We start from the raw sequence: 27749 nt of genomic DNA, 5'->3' as shown, positions 1-27749 counted from the left end.
GGATCCCCGTATATTTTGCCCCTTGCTTGGGACAAAGAACAAAAGTCACATCAATGAGCAATAATTCAACTTGAACACAAAGACATTAAGGCATTGTGGGTAAGGCTCTAAACCAGAAAAGGTTCCGAGGATAACTTCAGTAATTTTATATGTCAAAGTTATTTCTTCGCTATTATGGTGTGTAATAGTTTGGTAAAGAAATTGTGTTCTAAAGCAAAGCATGTTTAATCTTTCTATTATATTAAAAAAAGTTCTGCATTATTCAGCCTTGACCACACCCCTGCACACCACTCGCCTAATCAATACTCCTACTGCACATATCATCTCACTGTCTCACCCCATGACACCCTCAGTGCTAACTCGCCCTTCAGCACAGTCAGTTATAATGGCAAGGCAGAGAAGCAAATTAACTATTGAAGAACATTGAAATATAAATTGTGATAGAAAAAGAGCGACAAGAGATGATAATGAACGTGGAAAAAAAAAAGAAAATGAACAACAAAGAGCTGCACGTAATTAAAATCAAGAGAATCGTCCAATAAACAAAAAAAAATATCCCGAACAATATGCAAACAAAAATGCAACATTTATAGAATGTAAGTTAGAGGATAAAGCAATTCATAACATTGTTTTTGTCAAGGCATTAATGTAATTTAATTTTTTATTTAATTTTTATTGCGTCTTATTGCATTTTACTTTTTAAATTTTACATTTTACTATGTTTTACTATTTGTTGGTATTTAAAAGAGACAGTTGTAGTGAAATACTCAAGTAACTGATTTCTATCTATAATAACTAACGACCAAACCATCTTATTCCCATGTCCCGCATACTCTTCTATATACCATCATTTTAAATACAATCGCTTTCTCTAATAGAGGAGCATCATGACGCCTTTCGAGTGGCTGCATATAATAAATAGCAAGATAATTGTCCAATAAACAAAAAAGAAATAAAATTCCCAAAACAATATGTAATAAAAATGCAAAAAAGCAATGTATATAGAATGTAAGTTAGAGGATAAAGCAATTGATAATATTGTTTTTGGCAAGGCGTTAATGTAATTTAATTTCTTATTTACTTTTTATTACATTTTATTATTTTTTACTTTTTTACTTCTACTTTTTTAATTTTGCATTTTACTATGTTTTATTATTCATTGGTATTTAAAATAGACAATTGTAGTAAAATACTCAAGTAACTGGTTTTCTGTCTATAATAACTAACGACCAAACCATCTTCTTCCTGCGTCCCGTATACTCTTCTATATACCATTTCTTTGAATACAATTGCTTTCTCTAACAGAGGAGCACCACAATGCCCTTGGAGGAGCTCAGCCTTGAAACAGCGGGCGCCCAGTGCCCATTCCTGGGCATTTGCGAGCAAAGTAAGCAGGGGCAGAGCCCCCTAGTAAATATTTTAAAAATAACTATCCCCCTTCTGCATTTTATAATTAAGCTACTCAGTACCAGGTGTCAGGGATGCCAGGGGCCATGACCCGGCCGGGACGACATGAAGGACCGGATGTGGGTCTGCACCCACCCTGGATCACGTGGGGGTCGCCTTCCTAGTTGCTCTGGGGGCCACGGGTACAGGGCATGGAAGCCCTACCCTGTAGGGGCCCGTGGTCACCGCCAGGAGGCGCCCCAATGCCTTGGGGACCTGTTACCCCAGCACTTCCGCCACACCAGGAAGTGCTGGGGGGAAGAGTTAGGACGGCGCCCGGAGAGCTGCCGGGAGGACAGCCGGCACTTCCGCCACGCTGGGGCGTGGCCAGAGGAGGCATGCTGGGAACACCTGGAGCTCATCCGGGGACTGTTTAAAAGGGGCCGTCCTCATTCATTCAGGGCTGGAGTCGGGAGGTGGAAGGACAAAGCTCAGGAGAGCTGTGGAGGCGGCCCGAAGAGAAGGCATTGAGTGGCCAGGACTTTGTTTGGGGTTTATGTGCACGTGACTGGGTCTGTGTGACCAATTAGTGTTGTATATATTGTAAATAAACGTGTTTGTGGGTGACATGAACGTGTCTGCCTGTCTGTGTCCGGGTCAACTTCCACACAGGATACCAATGTAAAAAAAGCACTAAAACTTACGAAATACTTACGTTTTTCAAGCCAATGATATTACTGAATATCAATCAGCACCATGAGATTACTTGCATAGTGAAGAACAACGCTATCTGTGACAGATGTCATGGTCAGATTTATACGTAATCACAGTTTAAATATCTGACTACACCACCCAGTTATATTAAGACTCTGAGAACTCTTGAACAAGGCTAAACGTTTAATAATAAAATTTCTAAATTAGATCTTAACATTAAAAATCTTTAAGATTTAAAGATAATAACACACAGGTTTCTTTAAATTGCACGGTGAGTAAACACAGTGAAAGACACAGTAGCAATTTCAAGAGAAACAACAGTAACTTGTATTACACAAGGCGATATAAAATACACCAAGAAGAGAAAAGTAGATAAGAGTCTAAAAATATCAGGGGTGAAAACCTTTGAAAAAAAGAGCAGCACACAGTCCAAATTCTAAAAGTCCATTAAAACATCAACTTTATTGTCATATATACTTACTCTGCAAGTCCACCAGCAATCGACAAGAATACACAACGACATACAAGAATACACAACAATAAACTATAGACACTCGGGGGAATTAGAAGTGCAACAACAAACAGAAGTAAGAGTGCAGGTGCAAAAAAGTAAATGATTCCATGGAAGTTGTGCAGGTATGTGGTTTCAGAAAGGCCTTCCATCCTCCAAAACAAACTAGCCTGCAGTGCTGAGGGAAAGGGCAGTGGATGGGTTTTATTTACAAGCCTGATTAGGTTATGAGTCCTCATGAGAATTCTGGTGTTATGGATGTCCTGTAGTATAGGGAGTGCTGTTCCAATGAAATTTTGTGCCGATTTTACCACTCCACTGTAGAGCCTCTCAATTGTACATCTGTAGAAGTTGCTGAGGATACTGCTTGGCATGCCAAACTTCCTCAGCCTTCTCAGAAAATGCAAACGCAGCTGGGCTTTCCCTGCAAACTCTATTGACTTGGTGGGTCCAAGTGAGATCCTCATACATGTTAATGCCAAGATCATTAGAACAATCTAGACCAGAACAGGCCATTCAGCCCAACAAAGCTTGTCAGTCCTTTCCACTTAATTCTTCTAAAACACATCAAGTCCAGTTTTAAAACTCCTTAAAGTCTTACTGTCTACCACACTACTTGGTAGTTTATTCCAAGTGTCTATGGTTCTCTGTTGTCACGCATGGGCGAGTAGGAGGCCGCGGGCGGACCCGAAAGTACTTCGAAGGACGTTTGTCGCTAGGGAATGGCGGGGTACTAACCTTTCTGCTTTCTCTTTCAGGAAAAAAGACGCTCCGCCACCATAACCTGACCGCACCGCGTCCACTTCCGCCCTCCCTCCGCCATCTTCCCTGACGTCACGGATCCCGTCATCCCTCACGCCTCCTTCCCAGCAGTCCTCCACTTCCGGCTCCGCCTGTATAAAATGGCCCGCGCGTGTACAGGCGTCGGCGCATAAGCAAATGTTTTCTTTGTGTTTTGACCTGAAAAAAAAGAGTTTTTGTAAAGAGTATTTTTTTGTTGCAACAGTATACGGGGCCGGAAACCCCAACCCTTCATGCTGTGTTGTCTTTACTCTTTTACAGTGGCGTAGCCGGCAGGATAACTGCACTGAAGAATGACTGAAAGGCAGGACCTCAACACCGTGCTGCAGGGCATGAATGCCCAGATCCAGTCCCTGCAGCAAGCACAGGCTACTACTACCCGGGAGCTGGAGGCCGAAGCGCGAAACGCGGAAGCCGAGAGGGTAAGGGCGAACCGCCTGCGTCAAACCTCCGTCCCTTGTACCAATGACGGAGGCGGACGACATCGAGTCATACCTAGGGATTTTGAGAGGGCGGCCACCCGGAGCAGTGGCAGCGGTCCAGTGGGCGCCCCTTCTGGCGCCTACCTAAAGGGGCCCGCGCAGGGCCTATTATGACCTCCCTGAGGAGGAGGCCGCGGACTATAAGCTCCTGAAACGGGAGATCCTGGCGCGGCATTACGCCGAGCCAGCAGGCGAGTGAATGGCGGGGCTGGCAGTTCGACCCCGAGAAGCCGGCCCGAGCACAGGCCTTCGACTTCTGGGGCAAAATGGGTCGCTGGCTACGGCCCGAGGGCCCCCAAGCCCGGAAGGTCGTTGAACAAGTGGCCTGTGAGGGCCTGGTCAACGCACTGCCCGGCCCCCTCGCCCAGCAGGTTCGGCGCCACCCATATACGGATATGCCAGGACTCCTGGAAGTCCTAGAGCGCCAGCTCGCGGTCTTCCGAGCCGGGGGGGCAGAACGGCTAGCTCGTGGGAACCGGCCGGGACGGGCGGCCATCCCTGAGCCCTCTCGACGCGCTGCAGAAGCACCTCCCAGAGCCCGAGAAAAGCCGGCCTCTCCGCGCTGTTACAAGTGTGGGGAGACCGGCCACCTGCTACCATCCTGCCCGCTGAACACCCCCATGGAGCCGATGGACTGCACCTGACCTCGGCGGAAAGGTACTGTACTCCGCCGCACCCCTTGGCAAGTCCGAACACGGGAGTGGTGTTAGTAAACGGGCACTCGGTGGTGGCTCTCTTCGACTCCGGCAGCAACATAACCATTGTCGCTCGCCGTTATGTCTTACCGCGACAGTGGCTAAACAAACATGTACGGGTCACTTGTGTACACGGAGAGACCAGGGCTTACCGTTCCGCAGCATGCTATCTTTCCTGGAGGGGGGATTTGTCCAAACTGACGGTCGCGGTGTTGCCCGAACCCCCCTTTCCAGTGATCCTGGGACAAGACTGGTCGCAAAGGAAAAGCGGTAAGCCACGCACCACTCCTGGGGCCTCACTGGGTCTGGCTATGGAGGGACAAGGCGCCCTTCCCGCGGTCTCCACGCCATGCACTAGGGCAAGCCAAAATGGCGCAGGCACAAGGGGGGCGGTTTCTCCGGCCACGCGCCCTGAGCCGAGACCTCCCACCGGCGAAGGGACGAGTCAAGGAGCGCAACCCCCCAGTCCTTTGTTAGATCCCCTGACAGCCTAGACCACCAAGTTCGCTCCACGCCTGCCTCATTTAAGAGGGAACAATGGAATGATGATTCCCTGCGCTTTGCCAGGAATGCGATTGTTCTGCCGGGCAGCTCACAAGCAGACGGCTCCATACCACGTGGCCCCTTCTTTGTCTTGGAAAATGATCTGGTGTATCGGGTGGCAACTCACGAGGGCGAGGTGCGGAAGCTGCTGCTAGTTCCGCGTACCTTCCGGCGGGAGGTATGCGAACTGGCTCACGCACACCTCTTGGGCGCCCACCTCGGGGCCAAAAAAACACTGGAGAGGATCAAGCTCCGCTTTTACTGGCCTGGGATCAACGAGGTACTGTCCGGACTGCCAGATTCGCCAGATTCCTAGGAGGGACCGTGCTCCTCTCGTCCCGATACCCCTGATAGACGTTCCTTTGACCGGATAGGGTCGACTTAGTAGGACCTCTGGAGCCCTCCAACCGTGGCCACAAGTATATATTGGTCATGGTTGATTATGCGACCCGATACCCGGAGGCGGTTCCCCTGCGCTCCGCTACCACCAAAAACATCGCACGGGAACTTGTTAACCTCTTCTCGCGAGTGGGTATCCCCAAAGAAGTCCTCACGGACCAGGGTACCCCCTTCACCTCAGAAACGTTCAGGGAGGTTGCCAGATTACTGAGAATAAAGCACCTGAAGACGTCTGTCTACCACCCTCAAACAGATGGTCTGGTAGAACGTTTTAACCAGACGCTTAAACAGATGCTTCAAGGTAGTCAGCGCTGATGGCAGGAATTGGGACCAACTCCTTCCCCTTGTCCTTTTTGCCTACCGGGAGGTACCCCAGGCCTCTACGGGCTTCTCCCCTTTTGAACTGTTATATGGGCGACAACCCCGGGGACTATTGGATATCCTAAAAGAAGGTTGGGAGGCCGAGGCCCTTCCCTCCTCTAACATACTGGAATATGTAGCGCAACTGCGCGACAGGCTCACCAAAATCAGGCCTCTCCTCAAAGACCACGTGACTCGTGCGCAGGCAGCGCAGGTCCGATGCTATAACCGCAACTCCGTCCTCCGGGAGTTCCCCCGGGATCGAGTTATGGTACTCGTTCCCACCTCCCACTCCAAGTTACTAGCTCACTGGCTGGGGCCATACGAGGTTAAGGAAAGAAAGGGGCTCGCCGACTATTTAGTCAAGCAACCTAATCGTCGACCGGCGAGAGGATCTATCATGTTAACTTGTTAAAGCCATGGAAGGAGCGGAGGAAACTCCCGAAACACATAGATCCCTCTCCCTGTTCGCTAGCACGGTTGCCCTTAACCTCGGCGACGAGCTAACGCCCATACAACGGCAGGAGATTACGCAGGCCATCTTCGCCATCCCCGAGGTGGTGAGCGAGTCCCCAGGTCGGACTGCGCTGATTGCCCACGATATAGTCACAGAGCCCGGAGTAGTCGTCCGGGGAGGCCATACAGACTCCGGAGGCAAAACGCCGAGGTGGAACTGGAGGTACAGCGGATGCTGGACTCGGACATCATCGAGGAGAGCCACAGTCCCTGGTCCAGCCCAATTGTCCTCGTTCCTAAGCCGGACGGGTCTTGGAGATTCTGTAACGACTTTAGACGTCTGAACCAGGTCTCCAAGTTCGATGCCTACCCTATGCCCCGCATTGACGACCTCCTCGGCGGCTGGGTGCGGCTCGATATCTGACTACTCTTGATATGACAAAAGGGTATTGGCAAATTCCCTTAACGGCTTCTGCAAAAGAAAAAACTGCCTTTAGCACCCCTAGCGGACACTGGCAATACAAGGTCCTCCCATTTGGGCTGCACGGGCCCCTGCGACCTTTCAACGCCTGGTGGATAGAGTGCTGAAGCCCCACCGTCCTATAGTGCCGCCTACCTGGATGACGTCGTCATCTATTCCGGCACCTGGGAGGAACATCTGTTGCAGCTCTCGGCTGTCCTCGCGACACTGGCTAAAGCCGGCCTCCGTATTAACCCCCGTAAGTGTTTCTTTGGCTTAAAGGAGGCCAAGTATTTAGGCTACCTTGTGGGACGAGGACAGGTGAGACCCCAGTGTTCCAAAGTCAAAGACATCCTGGAATGGCCCCGTCCGAATACCAAGAGACAGGTGCAAGCTTTCTTGGGGCTAGCGGGTACTACCGCCGTTCGTGCCCGTTTCTCGAAAGGGCAGCACCCTTGACTAGTTTGACAAAGAAGGGCGCTCCCCTGCATGTGGTATGGGACGACAGAGCGGAACACGCATTTAGTGACCTAAAACAGGCCCTTACGCCGGCACCGGTATTGCGGACCCCAGATTTTGGGCTACCCTTTATCCTCCAGACCGACGCTTCGGACACAGGCCTCGGCGCCGTGTTGAGCCAAAGCGTTGATGGTGTCGAACACCCCGTGATGTACCTAGCCGGAAATTGTTGGACCGAGACCAGGTACGCGGCGGTGGAGAGGGAAGCCCTGGCCATTAAGTGGGCCGTGACTTATCTCCGGTATTATCTGTTGGGTCGCGAATTCACTCTGGTGACTGATCACGCTGCGCTTCAGTGGATGTCCCTTCACAAGGAGTCGAATCCGCGGGTCACCAGGTGGTTCCTGGACTTGCAGCCCTATAAGTTCACGGTCACTTATCGCCGCGGCGGCCTTCAGGCCAACGCCGATACCCTCTCCCGCATCCACGACCTCTCGGTTAGGTCCGCCCGACCGGATGGTCTTGGGCTGAGGGGGTCGGTCACGCATGGGCGAGTAGGAGGCGCGGGCGGACCGAAAGTACCAAGGACGCTTGTCGCTAGGGAATGGCGGGTACTAACCTTTCTGCTTTCTCTTTCAGGAAAAAAGACGCTCCGCCACCATAACCTGACCGCATCGCGTCCACTTCCGCCCTCCCTCCGCCATCTTCCCTGACGTCACAGATCCCGTCATCCCTCACGCCTCCTTCCCAGCAGTCCTCCACTTCTGGCTCCGCCTGTATAAAAATGGCCGCCGACGCGTGTACAGACGTCGGCGCATAAGCAAATGTTTTCTTTGTGTTTTGACCTGAAAAAAAAGAGTTTTTGTAAAGAGTATTTTTTTGTTGCAACAGTATACGGGGCCGGAAACCCCAACCCTTCATGCTGTGTTGTCTTTACTCTTTTACACTGTGTAAAGAAAAACTTCCTAATGTTTGTTCGAAATTTACCCTTAAGTTCCAACTGTGTCCCTGTGTTCTTGATAAATCATCTTAAAATCACAATCTTCATCCATCTATATTTATAATTCACTAAGGGCACGCAAAACGCTGAGCGCAAGTAAGACACTGAGGGCACGCAAGACGGTGAGCACAAGCAAGACAGAGCCTCACCTGCCAACTCTAAGACCATGGGATACGCTTGACAGAGCCCCGCCCGCCAACTCTAACCCTCCTGACGCATCATGGGATACGCACAAGAGAGAGCCATGCACACCAACTGTAACCATCCTCCCGAGTCCAGTGTCGCGCTCTTGAGGCACGCAACAACTCACCAAACACAACCTCAGTCGCTTTCGTCTGTGCAAAAGTCCACATGCGCCTCTGAGCCACTTTGACTTTACACCGCACGCAAGACAGAGAGCCACGGTCGCCAACTCACAGAGCCCTGCCCGCCAACTCTAACTAAGGGCAAGCAAGACAGAGAGCGCACGCAAGACAGAGAGCCACACCTGCAAACTCACAGAGCCCCGCCCACCAACTCTAAGACCATGGGATACACACGCATTTAGTGTATAAATGGATATAAATAATTGCATGTAAACGATTCGCCAAAACCTGTTGTTTGTAAACGATACTGTTTAAAACGTTATTGTTTTTTCATCAGAAAACCCGGTTTCCACGTCTACCTGTATTAGTTTAAATGGCACTTTTACCACTCGCAATAGGGCGGACGCACTGACTTATCGTGTCGACTGGGCAACACAGTGAATGCGACATCTATCTATATATGTCTACGTTTTCTGTATCCTGCTACAGGAAGGTACTCTCTCGACCATTGGCATTGGTTTCGCTCCTTGCTATTTTTGTTATACTGCGACGGTGGTTTCCTAAGCCTTTGTTATACTGAATTCTTTTCTCACCATTTTCCGTTCCTATTCTTACACCGCCATATGCTACAGCGGGCTTCGGCTAGTTGTACTAATTTCCTTCATAAATTTAAACACTTCAATCAGGTCTCCTCTAAATCCACTATTGCTTAAACTGTAAAGTCTCAGCTCTTTTAATCTTTCCTCATAATTCATCCCCTGTAGCCCTGGAATCAGCCAAGTCGCTCTTCTCTGGACCTTTTCCATCACTGCTATGTCCTTTTTGTAGCCTGAAGATCAAAACTGCACCCAGTACTCCATATGAGGCCTCACCAGTGTGTTATAAAGCTTGAGCAGAACCTCCTGTGACTTTTACTCCACACATCAAGGCGCTATATAACCAGACATTCTGTTAGCCTTCTTAATGGCTTCTGACCATAGAAAGGAAGTCGATAGTTTTCGAGTCCACTACTACTCCTAAATCCTTCTCATAAGGTGGACTCTCGTTTTTCAAACTCCCATTGTGTATTCAAAAAAACTTTCAAAGTGGCCACCCTCTCCACCACAGTCTCAATCTAATGTACAGTGGAGGGTGCTGACCTCTCTTCCACCGTGTGTCAATAATCATCTCTTTTTCTGGCATAAGTTATACCAGTTCACAAGGCCAGCCATCTCACTGACTTGTCACCCACAGAAATCAGTCCAATGACTGATGCATTATCTGCAAATTTAAATAATACTGGTGTGCTGCTGAGAAGTGACACAGCTAAGGCCGGGTTTATACTTCACACGACTCGGCACATGCTGCTGTGGACGCTCCTACTACGCATGTGTTTTACTGTTTATACTTGTGTGCGTACTTTACGTAAATCTGGAGGAATCCACCAGGTGGCAGTGCGAGATATTATCACGGTGAGAACAGGTTCGGCTTTGCTGTGTTGTGAATTGCCTGGAACACCCATTAAATTCTGATGACACCTTACCGCAATATCTCTGAAAAGGATATTTAATGATTAAATCCATCAATCCAGGGATGTGTCCATTCCAGCAAGCATTGGGCACGAGGCTGAAACAATCCCTGGACAGGGCATTAGCTCATCGCAAGGTGAATACAAGCACATACTGGAGTCATTTTAGTGTCACCAAATCTGAATATTTTTTGAAGGAAACCGGAGCGCACTCTGGAAACCCAGTAGGAAAACATGTAAAGTCCAGGCAGGGAACACCAGCGACGTGACTCCCTGTGAGACAGCAGTGCTACCGCTCCGCCACCGTGTCACCCCCATGTGTGTAATTATTAACAGTGGTCATTATTTAAATGAAATTAGCAATTTATCTGTAAAATGTAACATATATACGTTAATGCATTTCGTCATGAAATTCTTTACATTTATGTAGCGCTTTTCTCACTACTCAAAGTATCATACATTTAATGTATTCTTTGTGGTGATTGCTGCTGTCAGGTCAGGAGGAAGCTCCAGGAAAAAAAGACAGCACAAAAGATGGTATGTGAGACTTGTAAAATATATGCAACGCTTGAATATAAAAGCACCACGAATGCATTTGTATGTCGGCATTTTGCTTCACCACATCGAACCATTCATCAAAAATCGAAGCGCGCACATTGAACCTACTAGAATCCGCATAGCGGCTTTCTGTCACATGTAGACAGTAAACAGAGACTCTGACGTCACATTCCAACTTTTAGCACACTGCACCCCCCCGACTTTTTGCTGGTACTGCAACTCATGTGTCACGTTAATTTCTGAAGACCTGCTCAGAAAATGTGTCAAATGAACGCTGAAGTATAAACAAGCCCTAAAGAGTGTGTGCAGCATGGAACTCAAACAACATCCTTGTAGGGTTTCTATATTTATTATTTTGTAAATGTTGTTGCATTGCCTGTAAATAGTCTAGGACCCTGTTGCAGAGAGTAGGTGGCACACCTAGAGTGGAGAGCTTGTTGGTATCACGGTGTTAAAAGCCGAACTATCTTCTTATATAATACGCTACCGTGGCTGTTCATTTGTCTGTCCAGGAATTTAAATCACCTGTAGCTCGCAAACCGTTTTACCTATTGACCTGAAATTTGGTACACATATACTACATGACATCTACTATCCGCTTTTGGGGTGATGATTTTTATTGCTCTTTTTGTTTTTATTTTATTTAATTGTAGAATCAACTCTTGGCAGCATGCAGCATGGCGGCCGTGTGACGCATGCGTACAGGCGCCGTTCTCATTCCCTACCACCTTCGCGGTCACATCCCCTACCTCTTCATATTTTAATTCATTCTTGAGGCAGATTGAAGACTTAAGTGTCAGCTTAAGTGAAAAATTAAGAAAAATGTACTAAGTAATTACAACACAGAAACTAACTTAATCAGTTTTAACGTGAAAAGATGCAGCTGAAAGAAGAGAAGCAGCAGGCCGCTAGGGTGGAGAAAAGAAGTAGGAAACGTAACTTGTATCTGGTATGCTGGCAACACAGTCCATAAGTTACAACAGTTAAAATCACCAAGCAATATAGACGCTGCATCGGGGTGTTTGTTTTCTTGGGTGTTTATAAGCACAGACAATGTCCCAGTGCTGCCGTGGTGTTTGCTTTCGGAGGAACGTAGAAACAGATAGAATGTACCCAGCGGTAAACTCCCTTGGTAAATAAAAGGGTCTGCATTTCAGTATTAGGTACTCTACACCACTCCAACAGTGTTTATTGACAGTCTGAACGTCTGCCTACCATCGGTTGCAAATTCTTCCACCTTTTGAGTTCGCCATCATGGTCCGCGTGATGAATGGAGTGAATGTGGAGGTGGACAGCTTATTCTGGGATGTTGTCCGATAACCGGGTTTCAGTGAAGATCACCGCGCAGCAGTCTCTCACTTCTCGCTGGGACGTAATCCTGGTTCTGAGTTTATCCATCTTATTTTGCCAGAGATCGAACGTTACAAAGCGTGAGGCTGAGGAGAGGTGGTCTGCTGGTTCTTACCTTCAGCTTAGCATGTAATCCACCTCTCTTGCCTCACTGCTGCTTGGGTCACTCCTTTCTCCTACTGTGTTCTTTACCCGACACTGTTGCAAGCGATGAAGTTCTGGTGGAGGAAACAGTCCAGGTCCGACAAGAATAACATTGTGAGGTTGTTGTTTATCAATCTCTAACAACGTCTTTCTGTTATACGTGATCAGTGCAGATGAGGTACGCATGTCTATAACTAGTAAGACAAACAAACAGATGGTTGCAGGAGGAGTACACAGAGATGTCAGCCACGATGGGCGCCATCTTTTCAGGGTACAAAACATAACAGTGGAGGATACAACCTTTGATGCGAAGTCCAAGTTGCACTCTGTGTTAACACAACAACACACTGAAGCACTCTGTTCGTCAAATGCCTGTTTCCCAACAGAAATCTTGCTAACTTGACGAATCTCTGTTGGCATCTGTCCTTCATGAAGTGAGCATTCTTTTATACTTCTGGGTACCTCATGTTGCTACAACGACCAAGGCATGCCTCACTTCTTCTCCTCTCGTGAGTCTTCCCTCTCTTGCTAGACCCACAGCTGGCATCTCTCTGGTGAAAATGTGTCTTGTCAGTCATGTACCCTGGTCTACTTGTGAGCCCCAGTCCTCCGTGCAAGTGATCTTGACTGCGATCTTGGTGGACTATCTCTCTCTAAACCACCCACTGAACTAGTGTGGTGCTGAGGTGTCACCTGTTGCATGGCTGCACTCGAGTCCCAATCTGGGATCCTGAGTTGGTTTGTCGTGTGGTGGGTGCGGCAATGCGCTGTATCAGCATGTGCTCCTAACCTCCTCCTCCTTCTCCTTAACTTAAATAACTTAATGTCAGAGAGAAGGGCTTTGGGTTTTTCTCGACACTTTCCTCACTTTCCTTACTTAACATGCAGATGTGGACAGAAGCCCCTCCTCAGTCTCTCCGAACTGGACTTTAGGCAGCACTAGTGTTTACCTGACCGCAGGTCAAAAACAGGCCGTTGTTAGGGTGGCTGGTGTCATGGATTATATTTTTTAAGCCTTGTTCAACATCGCTTGGTATTGATGCATACGAAGTTAGGGAGTGCATATTCAGTGATGCATTCAGCTGACCAAACGACTGTTTGTAGAGCCTTGCAATCCTGCTGCGTGATGTTTCCTAACCAAATGGTGGCACATCTTGTTAGAATCCTTGTGATTGTGGATGCATAGAATTTCTTTAGTATACGGGAGGGCAGGCTGAGGCTATAGAGTGGGAGGTTATGCTCAGAGATGGTTAGGCCTCATCTGGAGTACTTTGTACAGTTTTATTATTAAGGCTTCAAAGAAAGACATAGCAGTGCTGGAAAAAGTCCAGAGAAGAGCGACAAGGCTGATTCCAGGACTGCAGGGGATGAGTCTTGAGGAAAGATTAAAAGATTGGAGCCTTTTCAGTTTAAGTGAAAAAAGCTTAAGAAGAGACACGACGGAAGTGTTTATAATAATGAAGGGAATTAGTGCAGTGGATCAAGACGGTGACTTTAAAATGAGTTCAGCAACAACAAGGGGACACAGTTGGAAACTTGTTAAGGGTAAATTTAACACAAACATTAGGAATTATTTTTTTCACACAGAGAACCATAGACACATGGAATAAGTGAACAGAGAGTGTGGTAGACAGTAGGATTTAGGTACCGTCAAAACTCAACTTGATGTTATTTTGGAAGAATTAATTGGATAGGATTGGCGAGCTTTCTTGGGCTGAATGACCTGTTCTTGTCCAGATTGTTCAAATGTTCAGATTGGTCTCACAATTGTTAGTGTAGCTTTTAGTAACCAAGCCTGTTCTTGGAATGAAAAAGTGGCAGTCATACTGAGAGGACTTCAGTTCCCAGCAGTCGACAGTTGTGGTTAAGGGCCAACGGGAGAGCGGAGCACACTTTATGGTGAGTTTCAGTTCAGATAGAAATGGTCAAAGTGCAGTTGCAGTGGTCTTTGGCTAACAATGAGTCGTGAAGTTATGCTTTTCTGCATGATGCTGATGTGTTTTATTTTTCTTTGAAACCTGCATATCCACATACAAGGTGGGACTCAAAAATTCTTGAACTGGTTAATAGCACTGGAGTAGGGTACAGTTATTGAATATGTCACTAGCTATCATATACTTACATACAAGTCTGGTAATCAGTCCACCAAACAGCTTCATGCTGAGTTGACCATCAGTATATTTCTGGCATTTATTCCACAATCACACAGAGGACATTGGTGTTTTTGTTCTGTGAGGAACCTTGGCAGATTTTCAAGAGACATTGATGGACATGTTCATAAAGAGTTTGTTTCCCATGAGTAGACTGTTAATAACATTTATTAAACTGAACTGCTGAGGCATCAACAGGAAAGCATCAGGAAAAAAAATCCGGAGAAGTGGCACAACCAAATGTGGATTTTTCACTATGATAACATACCTGCACACACACAGCGCTGCTATTCAAAGAGCCAAAACAATGGGAGTGTTGTTTTGAACTTCCTGTATTCACAAGATCTCTATCCCTGTGAATTTTATTTATTTTTTTCTTCCTGAAATTAAAAAACTGAAAAGGGAAACTGAAGGGAAGAAGATTTCACATTGTGGAAGAAATCCAGCAAAAACTACAAGAGGTTCTAGACATTGTCACAAAAGATGAGTTATAGGTGGTGTTTCCAGGAATGGCAGAAGTTTTGGAACTACCGGATTGCATCTCAAAGAGAGCATTTCGGAGTTTAAATGAAGGGAATCGCTTTTTATAAGCTTTATAATTTTTGGTTCCCCCTCATATGATGTGATTTGTCAAATGAAGATATGCATATACTCTGTGACAAATTAGGGTTATTGCTCGCACCCTTGCACCCTCAGACCACACGTCAGACACCAGATAAAAGTCCAAATAGTTATTTATTATAATAATAAAGTGCACAAAGCACCCTCCTCTCCACAATACTCAATAAATCACAATAACCACAATAATAAATAAACCAATCCTCCACTCCCAGACGCTTAGCCACCCTGCCTCCCAACTCAGTTCATTGTCTGGGAGTTCCCATGATCCTTTTATACTCCCTGACCCGGAGGTGTTCCTGCCCAACAGTCCACAAGTCCATATTCCTTCCGGGTCAGGGTAAATAGTCCTTTTCTCACCCCGGAAGCCCGTCGCTCTTCCTATGAAGAACTTCCGGGTCATAGGGCACGAAGAACTCTTCGGTCCTCCCTGCAGCTCCCTCTCGTGGCCCCCATGGCATCCAGCAGGGCGGTGCATAAAAACTCTATTGTCCATGATACCCTGCTGGTCTTCTGGGGACCTCCATGCTGCAAGGAGGGCTCCACCTGGCAGCTTGGGGGTATTGGCCGGGATAAACAGCCGGCCATCCTCCACAACTCCTTCTGGTCCTCATTTAATCTATTGCATATCCATATGACTAGAGCAAGATTTCATTGTTCAGCCAACAATACCCACCCCTCCAGTTAACATGGGGTAATTCGCACACTGGTATGCTGGCACACTGGTACTAATCCCATTGAACAGTCTAAATAAATTAACAAATTACTCATTAATTATTATGAATTAGCAGGAAAGATCAGTGTATAAAAATTCTAACAGAGATGTACTACTTAAGCAATAGGCACTTTACAAATTCAGCCCCAAATAATAATCAGATTCGTCATACGTGCTTTGTGTTCTTAATTCTCTTTTCTGTTAGAACTCATCTGAAAAACAAAATCATTTCACAGACATTTTAGTCTAACAGCACCATCTTGTGGTGAATATCATGCACTGACATCCCAGTTGTCAGACTTGGTTTAGGGATTTCCAACTATTCCATTTCAAAGTGTTACTTCTGGCATCAGATTACATCTTTTGCTTCATTAATCAAATGTCAAAGACTTTTAGTCTTTCATAAACAATGTTATAAGAGGTTTATAACAGTGATGCAAATGCCTGAAAAGGAATAAGTAAAAAAAGATTGCAGGACCAGACTATAAAACGGTATTTGTATATTACATTATAACCCACCAGACTGAGGCTGCCAACTCTCTTTCTCTGGGATTGGGTTGAAAAATTAGGACTTTTGAGGACGCCTGTGCCTATGATGCCATAATACGCTTTTATACTGTCTTATGGTTTTTTTTTAATGATATACAGTAAACCTTTAGCAGCAGTTTATCACTTGTGGTGGACGGCTGGGGATTCAGCCCAACAGGGATGCCTGGGAGGATCAGGACAGGGACAATACCTTCCCCGGGCCACAGGAACAAAGCTTGGAAGCTCATCCCTGTTGGGGCCTGTGGTCACCGCCAGGGGGCGCCCGGATAATTATGGAGCCCTGGAAGGCAGCACTTCCACCACACCAGGAAGTGCTGTTGGCAGAGTCCAGGTACGCCCGGAGTGCTTTCGGGTGCAAGGGCAGCATTTCCGCCACACCAGGAAGTGCTGCCGGAAGATCATCAGGAAGCACCTGGAGCACATCCGGGTGGACTATAAAAGAGGCCGCCTCACTTTACTTGAGGAGCCAGAGATGGGTGGAAGAGAACGGAGCTTGTGAGGAGTGGAGTAGAGGTGGCAATAGAAAGAGAAGAAGGGGACTGTGAACCATTATTGCGGGTTGGTGCACTGACTGTATTGTGTGAGCAGGTGCAGAAGGAATTACAAGTGTGTGTTTTCAACATCTGGCTGTCTCAGTGTCTGTCTGTGTCCGGGCATCTTTCACACACTATAATTATGATGTCATGGCTACAAACATAGTCACTGGAAAACTAATAACTCATTAAATATTTTGAGTATGTCAAGCCTCTTAAATTAACAGACTCCAATCCTTCAATTTTTATTTGGGTAGCTTAACTGTCGTAAACCTGTACAAAATGATACGCATAGTAAATTCACTTCTAGTAAAATAAATATAATTTTACTCTTTTCGATTTAGCTTATTTTCATTTACCTACATTCCTTTATATTTTCCACTGGAGTTATTTTTCTCAAGAAATCTGGGTTCTTGGATAAATATGAATAGAAATCTTTACATAGCATGCTGTTGAAATTAAGTCTTGGGTGCATCAGCCCCTTCATTGAGTCTGTTCTGCCCTTTTGAAAATGAGGAGATTTGTTGTTCAAGTAGTCTGTAAGCTTGCACTTTCTTTTTGGCATAATGGGTATTCCTGAATTTATGTAAATGAATTATGAAAATATTATTAAATTACTTGAAGAAGTGATTTATTACTTGATCAACTGGTAACTAAAAAGATATTGCATTTATATGACAGAATAGGGCGGCACGGTGGCGCAGTGGTAGCGCTGCTGCCTCGCAGTTAGGAGACCCGGGTTCGCTTCCCGGGTCCTCCCCTGTGTGGAGTTTGCATGTTCTCCCCGTGTCTGCGTGGGTTTCCTCCGGGCACTCCGGTTTCCTCCCACAATCCAAAGACATGCAGGTTAGGTGGATTGGCGATTCTAAATTGGCCCTAGTGTGTGCTGGGTGTGTTTGTGTGTGTCCTGCGGTGGGTTGGCACCCTGCCCAGGATTGGTTCCTGCCTTGTGCCCTGTGTTGGCTGGGATTGGCTCCAGCAGACCCCCGTGACCCTGTATTCGGATTCAGCGGGTTAGAGAATGGATGGATGGATGACAGAATAAATGTGTGATTTTTTTTTAATTAACTGAAACTTTAATAATAAACTCATTCATTTACAATTAGAAATCTATTTTGGAACAATGGTCGGTAATAACAATATTTTCCATTAAAATATTAGAAAGCAGTACTTACTCGCACTTAAATACAACAGACTGTACATGGATGTATTAAATTTCTTGTTTAGCGAAGCTGATGAAAAAAGAACTGAAAATAAGATCTCACGTAGAAAGCTTGAAATTGTGATTTCAATTTTGAATACATTCACTTAGTTACAGTGAATTAGGATTACAAATAATTAAGGAAAGGAACAACATTTATAATGAAGTGTCCACTCGCCCAGAAGATAAAGCAGAATTCAAAAGATGAAGTGAAAAAGCCAAATTGGACAGACATCGACTATTCTCATCAATATCTGCGTTGTTTACTACTGGAACGGAAGTGAAGATTCTGGGAGAAAAAGTGTGCGCAACTTGTATTGGTGTACGGCTTTCAATTTTTACAAATGATAAGGATATGGAGATTTTCAAATTTTAGGAGCCAGAATTCCAGACATTTTCAAAATTTTATAAATTCCTCCTGGACAGTCCATGGCGCATTAAAAATGAGGACATGTCCGGGAAAATGAAGATGATTGGCAGCCCTACACCAGACACAGTAACATCCGACACAATTCTGGATTTAAATAAAGGATATTTACTTATCCACCAACCCTTTTCCAATAAACACCCATCACAAAATCAATAATCAATACAAAAACTCTGATGATTGTTTCACCTTCCTCCCTCCAAGAGTGTCGCCTGTCGCCTCCCAACTCTGACTCCCCAATGTGAGACGGTGGCCTCCTTTCAAGCAAGGCCCAACACTGCTTCCCATGTTACCACACTGCATGTCACAAGTACTTCTGGCTCATATGGAAAGCATTATTGTCCTTCCCCATGACAGCTCCTTCTGGTGGCACCCAAGGATCCCGAGAGTCTTGCACTTCCACACTCCAATTCCCATGCAAACCCTGCAGATGTTCTGATTGGGATCAGCCTTGAGGAACACTGCTACCTTCTGTGTGGGGGTATGAACTGTTCCAAAATTTCACAATCTCCTGGTCCATTTGTTACAGATTAATCCCTGTCAGGACGATGACTATAGGGCGTTCAGGACAGGTTGTATCTCCAGTCCATTATGGAGTCCAGTTTGGGTCAGAACTCTGTCTTTATCCTGGTCGGGACACCTGTCTTTCATGGCACTTCTCTATATATATAAAAACAAATGACTGTCCGTCTGTCTGTCTGTATGTCAGTCCACCTTTCACAAGAGGACTACTTAACAGATTTAGATTGGGTTTTTTTTCTATAATCTGCTTGAACAATTCAGTTGATTTTGTGACGTCTCTCATCACATTAAATATCATAGTTCACTTGTAGCACTGATTTTTTTTTGAGACTTCTAGAGACATGCAGCAGGCAAAGTGGGGGTGGGGGGGGGACTACTTAACGGATTTAGATCGTTTTTTTTTCTAGAATTTGCTTGAACATTCCGGTTGATTTTGCGACTTCTCTCATTTCGCTAAGAATCATGGTTCGCTTGTAGGAGTGATTTATTCACACTAATCTGAGACAGATACTGCGGACCGAGGGAAGGGGGAAGTGTGACGTCAGGTGTAGGGAGCCGGACGGGACCCTCCTCACTATCCTGTTTCACTACTATGCGGGTGGAGTCGCGGGGGACGGCAAGTACATGTATAAACATAGATTGTTTGTATGACAATATGCTATATGAATAAATGCTGTTATTGTTGTAATTCAAACCTGGATTCTTTAAACAAAAGAGTATCCTATTTTTTGCTAAAACGTGGGATTGAAAAACAAATGATTGATCTTTAATTGATGCAATAGTAAGGTGCTTAAAATTTCTAAGCTGCTCCTGCAACTATTACAGCCATAACTGTGATATTATTCACAAGGACTGGTACTGGAAGTTATTTCTTCATGAGGGTTTGGATGCCTAAGATTTCTTTCCTTCCCAACACTGATGGAGTGAATCTCTTTTTCTTTAGTAACACAAACAAACTCGATTCTCCTCTGTGGAGACTGCTGACAGTCATATGAAAAATTAAGCACACCTCATGAAATGTTTTTTTTTTTCATTTTTAACTAGGGGGCTTTTCCCCCTGCTCGCTTCGCTCATCAATGCGCCAGCCACTTCGCGTCTCTACTGCTCACGTATGTGGATTTCACCTTCACCAAACAATAAATCTTTTAATTCTTGCAGATATGCCTCTTCATCGGGAAGAAACACTACTTTATTTTCCTTGCTGGCAACACAAATTAGACAATCTACAAGTCTCCGACTTAAAGTTTAAATCCGAACAATATATTCAATATCGCTGAGTAATAATTTATGTTTGTTTGCGCTAATGCGATCATTACTATCATTTTTTGAGACTTTCGAATTTTGGTACTTTCGTTATCTTTAACCTGCTCTACATGTGTATCACGCCAACATTTTGGAACCTATTTATGATGTTCTACTTTGTCATCTACTCTTTGTCTTTTATTTCCGGCCCCGGGCATGGTTAAATCTCATGGCACAGTCTCATCTCGCGGGACGTGAAATTGTCTCTCTGAAAAAATCACGTCTCATCCTAGACTAAAAAGTCTCGTCTCGTCCCAGGATTTTTTTAATATAATAGAAAGACATACAGCTTGTGGCCTAAAGTTATGAAAATGACACAAATATACAAAGTTTTCTGCCTCAGTTTTATGATGACAATTTGCATCTACTCCTGAATGTTATAAAGAGTGATCAGATGAACTGCAGTTAATTGCAAAGTCTCTCTTTGCCATAAAAATGAACTTAATCCCCCCCCAAAAACATTTCCACTGCATTTTAGCACCACCACAAAAGGACCATCATTGCTTTGCACAAAAAGGGCTTCACAGGCAAGGCAAATACGATTGCACCTAAATCAACCATTTATCAGATCATCAAGAACTTCAAGGAGAGAGGTTCAATTGTTATGAAGAAGGCTTCAGGGCACCCAGGAAAGTCCAGTACTCGCCAGGATCGTCTCCTAAAGTTGAGTCAGCTGTAGAATCGGGGCACCACCAGTGTAGGGCTTGCTCAAGAATGGCAGCAGGCAGGTGTTAGTGAGGTGAAGACTTTTGGAGGATGGCGTGGTAGGTGTCAAGAAGGGCAGCAAGAAAAACATCAGGAACAGAATGATATTCTGCAAAAGGTACAGGGATTGGACTGCTGGTGTAAAGTCATTTTCTCTGATGAATCCCCTATCCAATTGATTGGGGCATCCAGAAAAAAGAAAAGGTGAGCAGTGCTACATCAGTCCTGTGTCAGGCCAACAGTAAGGCATCCAGAGACCATTCATGTGGGGGGTTGCTTATCAGCCAAGGGAGTGCAGGGCTAACTCACAATTTTGCTTAAGAACACAGCCGTGAATAAAAAATGGGACTAAAACATCTTCCGATGCTTGGAGTTTGTCAGAATTGGTGGGTTTTTGTTTGTCTTGAGGATTGACCACAAGTTCTCAATGGGGAGTTTCCTGGCCATTGACCTAAAATTTCACTTTACCGCTGTTTATTCTCTGTTTCAGTAGCAACATGTTGTGGGCTCCAAAATCTGTACATTCTGGTTTATATTTCCATTATATTTTGTTCAAGACAAGACAACAGATGAACTACATTCAGGACAATTCAAAGCATGTCTTCTACCCAGTTAGATCTCACTTTTAAAACAGCAGTTCCAACATAGAAAGGAAGACATGCTGGTGACTCGATTACTTTATAACCTGAGAAAGGATGGACATCTAATTATTTTACAGCCTGGGAAAGGAAGATATAGCGACACCTCAGAGAACATAAAAAAGTTTTATTGTTTGGGAAAACGGACAGTGAATTCATTCTTCATAGTGACAGCCAGCCAATCAGAATACAGTATCTAACAATCACATTTTGCAAAACCCGCCAGTAGAATTTTAGAATAAATATGCCTCATCTGAGGAGTGAGTAAGTGAGTAAGGAAGTAAGGAAGTGAGAAAGAAAGGAGGGAGGAAGAAGAGGGGACGAAGACGTCAGAAGAGAACAGAGTGACGTCAACGTGAAGCCGTTTCCATCTGGTTGTTAGAAAAGCATCATGATCAACTACGAGTGCTCGATCACAAGCCGCCTGCGACATTCATCCTTGTCATCTTTACTTTTTCATAAGCTTTCTCTAAACACTATACATATCCAGACTTTTCTATCAGTCCTATTTTCTATATTCTTTGTTCCAGTGGTATTATTATTATTCTTGTAATAAATACCATGCTGCTTTTCACTTTCTATGCTTTGTCCTAATGTCTATAGAGTAATTGAAGTAATAAGGTAGATTTGTTTGAGCACCTGGTGCAGCTGGAGATTTGCCATACGCTCTGTGCTGTGAGATTTATTAAGGCTGAGGGTGAGAGCTCCACTCAATAGTAGGGAACAGAACGTAAAGTAAGGCATTCTTGGCTGATAAATGGCCTATAGTCAAGGATGCTGAGCCTTTGTATGTTTAAATGTATTCTTGTAGACCAAAAGTAATATTTGGGTCTGAGATATCATTAAAACTTTGTATGTTGTTCATGCCGATAATAAGTAAGTCTCCTGAAGTGCTGAGAGAGTGACAGGCTGTGTTATTCATAAGGCACTTGTGTGGTTTAAAGTGCCAGAGGTTAACCAGCTGTGTGTGTGTTATTCCTGGGGCACTGTTCAGTTTATGGTCTGTGTGTATGCGTATAGCTATGTATGTGTGTGTTAATCTTAAAGTGCAACAATAGACCAACCCGGTAACGAACTTGATGAGTACTTACCCTTGAGAAAAAAAGGTAAAGGGTAAGTAGAGGGAAATACTACGATAATACACAAAACACGTTTACTATACACTCCATGGCGAACACCAATCCAAACTAATCTCTCAAAGCTTTTATTTTACCAGTTTCTTCAGACTTTCCTTGCATGTTATATTAACAAAGTGTAGCACCCTTTCCTTGAAAGAGGCTTCCTGAGCTCCTTTAAAATAAGAATATATCTGAAATTAGGTTGTTGTACTAATAGCTAATTCCAAAGTCCTAAGGAAAAACATTAAACATTCAATAAAATAGAAACAAATAATCAAACAGAATACAATTTAAAACTATATACAGAGCTTTAACATTGCAAGATGATGAGATATTAATTTGCACTTTTGTTTTTAATTTATTAGATTACTGTAATGTGCTCCTAATTGGACTAACCATGAAAGACCTCAATCTATTGCAGTAAGTTTGGAGTGAAGAAGCAAGAATGCTAATTGGAAAAAGAAAATCTGAGCACATCCAACCACTTCTAGTATAGTTACACTGGTTACCCATGTCTTTTAGAACTGACTTTAAAATACTGCTAATGGTATTATGACGTCCCGTCAAATAAAACACACTCAGAAGCTGCTTGTCCATGGGAGTCTTCCAGTGTAAGGGGGACACTCCCAAAATGATAAAAAAATTGTGAGTGGTCTAACCTAGACTTTCTTGTATACTCAGATATAGGGTTGGATATTTGAGAAGTAAACCACAAAACAGTGATTATATTTTTATATCATATACTTTAAAGATCCATCAACAACAAATCAAATCAAATTAATAATATATTGAACAATTATTGTAAAAGTAAAGTTGAATAAATCGGACTCTGCAGCTGCATGAATAAAAAAGTACCACTTCCGGTTAGCGGAAATAGCTCAAAAGTTGATGAAAATTTACATTTTGTATTAATACTTGTATGCAAAATTTTATTCACCTAAATGAAAGTGTACTCAAGTTATCGTATTTACATACACACACACACAGACATAATTCCAAAAATGGTATTTTCAGAGTCAGGGAGGTCTAAAACGTTGAGATTCATCAAAATATTGAAATTGAATTTTTGGATGATTCCAATACTTTCCCTATACTTGGTATACGAGAAAGTAAAAACAATTCACAAGAGTCCTGATTACCTCTTGCCTTCCCTTTAACTATTCGATCCCTTGTCAACCTGATGCTGTCTTCCTCTCACTACAACAACTACTACTACTTCTGACTACCTACACTCCCTTTTTCTCCACGCCCTCTGAATTAACCCTGATCCCTGTCACTCAGCTTTCTCCCTAGGGAGGTTCCCCCTCCCTGAACCCCAATACTTCACCCCAACACTGCTTCCACTCCCTAAGGCTCATGCAATAGTGAGACACGTCACAGTATATAAAGCCTTAAATAATCTCCCTCCTTCATATTTTGGAGTGTCTATCCCTTTACATTACATGTTGTAGCCTTAGATCTTCTAATAACACTCTGCTTCTTATTCCAAAAGCCAAGCATAAAAGAAGAGTGAGGCAGCCTTTATACTTTAGCAATAGAGATACGGCAGGCTAACACTGTGGGTCATTAAAAAAAAACTCCTAAAAACATACTTTTAAAATTTTGCTTTTCCATTGCTACATTTTAGTTCTATTCTTATACTCTTCAATGAACTTTCAATCATTATTAATCTTTACTTTCCTCGGTTTTCTTTTCAGGTTCTTCTGTGTTAGTGCTAATAACCAATCACCTTCACAGTTGCTCAAAGTACACCTCACTGCAGCCTGAAGAAGACATGCTGACTGATTTCTCCTTAGATGTTATATTAAAAAATTGGAAGGCTAGTTTCCTTCTTGATAAATTTTGGGTAAAAAAAATGAGTGTACGTGGACTTTTAAGTCCAGATACAGGATGGTACAATATATTTTTAACCTGGTTTCTGGTGTTAGGGGTATTTTGGGCCTATACCAGGGGTCCTCAATCCCAGTCCTGGAGAGCCGCAGTGGCTGCAGGTTTTTGTTCTGACCTGGTTGCTTAATTAGAAAGCAATTCTTGCCAATAAAGCACTAACAAGCTATGAAATTAAATTAACTCTGCTATGTCAGGTCATTCTCATATCCTAGATTTTCTTTCCCTTTCTATCATGCAAATGATTTGAAGGCTAAAAATGGACGAGTAATTCTCAGTCCTTCACTTTTTTCTCTTCATTTAGTATTTAATTAAACCCAATAGTGCAGATAAATACACACAGGTGTAAATGTAAATAAGCTAAATGGAGAAATGCTGCTCTCTCTTGTCATTTGCATGTTATTGATAATAAGGAGCAATTAAAATAGCTGTTTAAGACAAAATTAAGCAATAAGGGCTCAAAATCACTAAAGTGAAGCAGAAGTGTTACTTTAGCAATAAGTGCTTTATTAAGCAACTGGGTTGGAGCAAAAACCTGCAGCCACTGCGGCTCTCCAGGACTGTGATTGAGGACCCCTGGCCTATACCACTTTAAAATTGCTCTCCATTTCAGATAATTTTTAATCCACTTATCCATTTTAGTGGCATGGGGAAGCACTGTCTGTTTGGGTGGGTACTGTGAGCACACCAGGAACTGGCCATGGATGGGTTTCCATTAGCTGGACCAGATTGTCACGGTTTCAAAACAGGACACAACTGATTAATCCAGAGAGTTTGCTAGACACAAATAAAATGTAAGACCTTGGATTTCCCCATGGACTTTTACCAGTGACGTGTGGTGAGGTTCATGGTTGGTGAGGCACTGGCTCCTTCAGAGTCAGATTTACAGATATAGAAACACAAAAAAGTAGTTGATTCACTATATAATTGGCAGCATGCAGATTAACTGCTGGCTATGTTTCATATCTCATCAGCATTTTTTACACGCATATAGGTAAGGTGCATATTTATCTAAGAAGAACTTTACATTTATAGTGGCAAGAGAGAGAGCAGAGAGAGCGCATTTGCTGTGCACCTTCCATGTGTTCTAAATTTGCCATTGCAATTCCACAATTCATACTCATTCAATACAAATTAAAGTACAGAGCTGGTGTATAAAAAAACGGATTTTAATTTTGACCTTAATTGAAATATTTAGTTATTTTTAAAAGCTTTTAATTCTGACGCTTTAATCAATTTTAATGCAGACTGTTCAACAAAAGGATAAGAAGAAAAACAAAAGACTATTTTATTTGAGGTCAAAATTAAGTTGTCCTTATTTTGCAGCAAACCTTTTAGCTCTGGCATTGATCTTCCGTTATTTATCACTTCCTGTTTTGACTGAAAGTCCAGTTTTGAGACATTTTTAAGCTTAGATATATAATCTTCCATTTTGGCAGTCACTTGGAACAAAAAATAAATAAAAACAGACCGCTGCAGTGCACTTGACTTTCTGATATCGCTAACTTATTGGCACCTCAGCGTAGAACAGGGTGCCCAACTCCAGTCCTTCTTAATTAGTGTCCTGTTTTTGCTGCTAATTAACTACTTTTGAATTAATTTTATCTGACTTGTTCTTGAAGACTCAGACCCCTCATTTGTTTTATTTTCCTTAATTAGCAGCCAAACAATAATGAGATATAAAATGAGCCAAAACAGGACCAGCATTTTATTGTGACCATCATGCAATATCTGAAAAATAAAGAAAGGTGAAGGTCTCAGGAATGTTTATCTGCTCTTAGAAAAGAGAAAATCCACAATTTCGGAAATGTCTGCTATTGCACAACGAGAGCAGCAGCAAGCCATGGAATTAAAGAATGGGTTTAATTAACAACAAGACTCAGCGCCTGATTAAGCGACTAGTTGGAGTGAAATTGGTTGGAGTTTGAGGCCCTGGCTTAGTAGGTCTTCTGTTGGCTCACTCGCTTCATATTTCATTTATGTTTGGGTGACATTTAAGGAAAGAAATGAAGCAATTCAGAGGAACGATGAAGAAATTCAGGGAAACATTTCTTAAAAGCCAAGTCAATTAAAATTCATTCAAAAGAAGTTAATTAGCAGCAAAAACAGATCACTAGTTAAGAAAAGGGTTAGAATGAAAACCTGCAGCCACTGCGGCCCTCCAGGACTGGAGTTGGGCACCCCGGCGTAGAAGAACAGAAGTGGCCTTCTGCTGTTATGCACCTAAAATCTGTAATAGCCTGCCAATAGGAATTTGCCAGGCTAATACAGTGGAACACTTTAAAACACTGCTGAAAACACATTACTTTAACATGGCCTTTTTATAACTTCACTTTAATTTAATCCTCATACTCTGTATGTTCAATTTATTATAATAACTATTCATGGTGGCTCTAAAATCCGTACTGACCCCTACTCTCTTCTGTTTCTTTTTCTGGTTTCTTTGTGGTGGTGGCCACCATCTACTCAAAGCATCATGATGCTCCAACGTTGATGGACTAAAAGCCAGAAGCCTGCATGACCATCATCATCAAGTCCTTTCGTGAGAACCCCAAATACAAAGAGGTCTGCTTCATTTATATGAGGTAGAATGCCCAGAGGGGACTGGATGGTCTCATGGTCTGGAATCCCTGCAGATTTTATTTGTTTTCTTCAGCCGTTTGGAGTTTTTTTTTTTTTTCTGTCCTCCCAGGCCATCAGACCTTACTCTTATTCTATGTTGATTAATGTTGAGTTATTTTAATTTCTTACTGTGTCATTTTCTATTCTTCAATATGTAAAGCACTTTGAGCTACATTTTTTGTATGAAAATGTGCTATATAAATAAATGTTGTTATGTTATCATTATTAGTTTTTACATTTCATGATGTGCCTCCCCTGACCATCACGTGCCGCATAAAAATGGACATGTAATCAAAGTCGGGGTCTCTCTTCACGTTTCATCCGCCTAAATCGGGTCATTTTGTTGATGTCTAGATGCTAGTCATAAAACAAGACGTGATGCATAAAAACGACACATCTGGTCATCCTAGTCTGCATTCCATAATGAGGCAGGCTCACACATAAATGCGCAATCACTGGCATCGGTTAGTTTAGCGGAACCAATCAGCCTGACCAGTTTTGGGAAATTTTGGAGGAGAACCCATACAGACATTAAAAGGGTAAAACAAAAATCCACGCAGTTAACGACCGAGTGCAGGATTCAAACCCAAAAAGCTATGCTTTAAAAACTTCCAGGCGCTGCAGATTAGTGA

The 27749-nt window shown here is 43.7% G+C and overlaps 1 protein-coding gene across 1 annotated transcript in view; it reads left to right on the top strand.

The window, feature by feature from the left end:
• The first annotated feature begins 6310 nt into the window (after positions 1-6310).
• The window catches only part of map9 (microtubule-associated protein 9), a 79640-nt gene continuing 58201 nt past the window's right edge, over positions 6311-27749 (top strand). The window contains exon 1 of the mRNA XM_039752699.1: positions 6311-6670. Coding sequence (XP_039608633.1) covers positions 6311-6670 — 360 coding nt within the window. The remainder of the gene's footprint in view (positions 6671-27749) is intronic.

Source organism: Polypterus senegalus, chromosome 4 (genome assembly GCF_016835505.1).
Source record: "Polypterus senegalus isolate Bchr_013 chromosome 4, ASM1683550v1, whole genome shotgun sequence".
Taxonomy (NCBI): Eukaryota; Metazoa; Chordata; class Cladistia; order Polypteriformes; family Polypteridae; genus Polypterus; species Polypterus senegalus.
The sequence above is the reverse complement of the archived record's forward strand: the minus strand, read 5'-3'. Positions and strand labels throughout refer to the sequence as shown.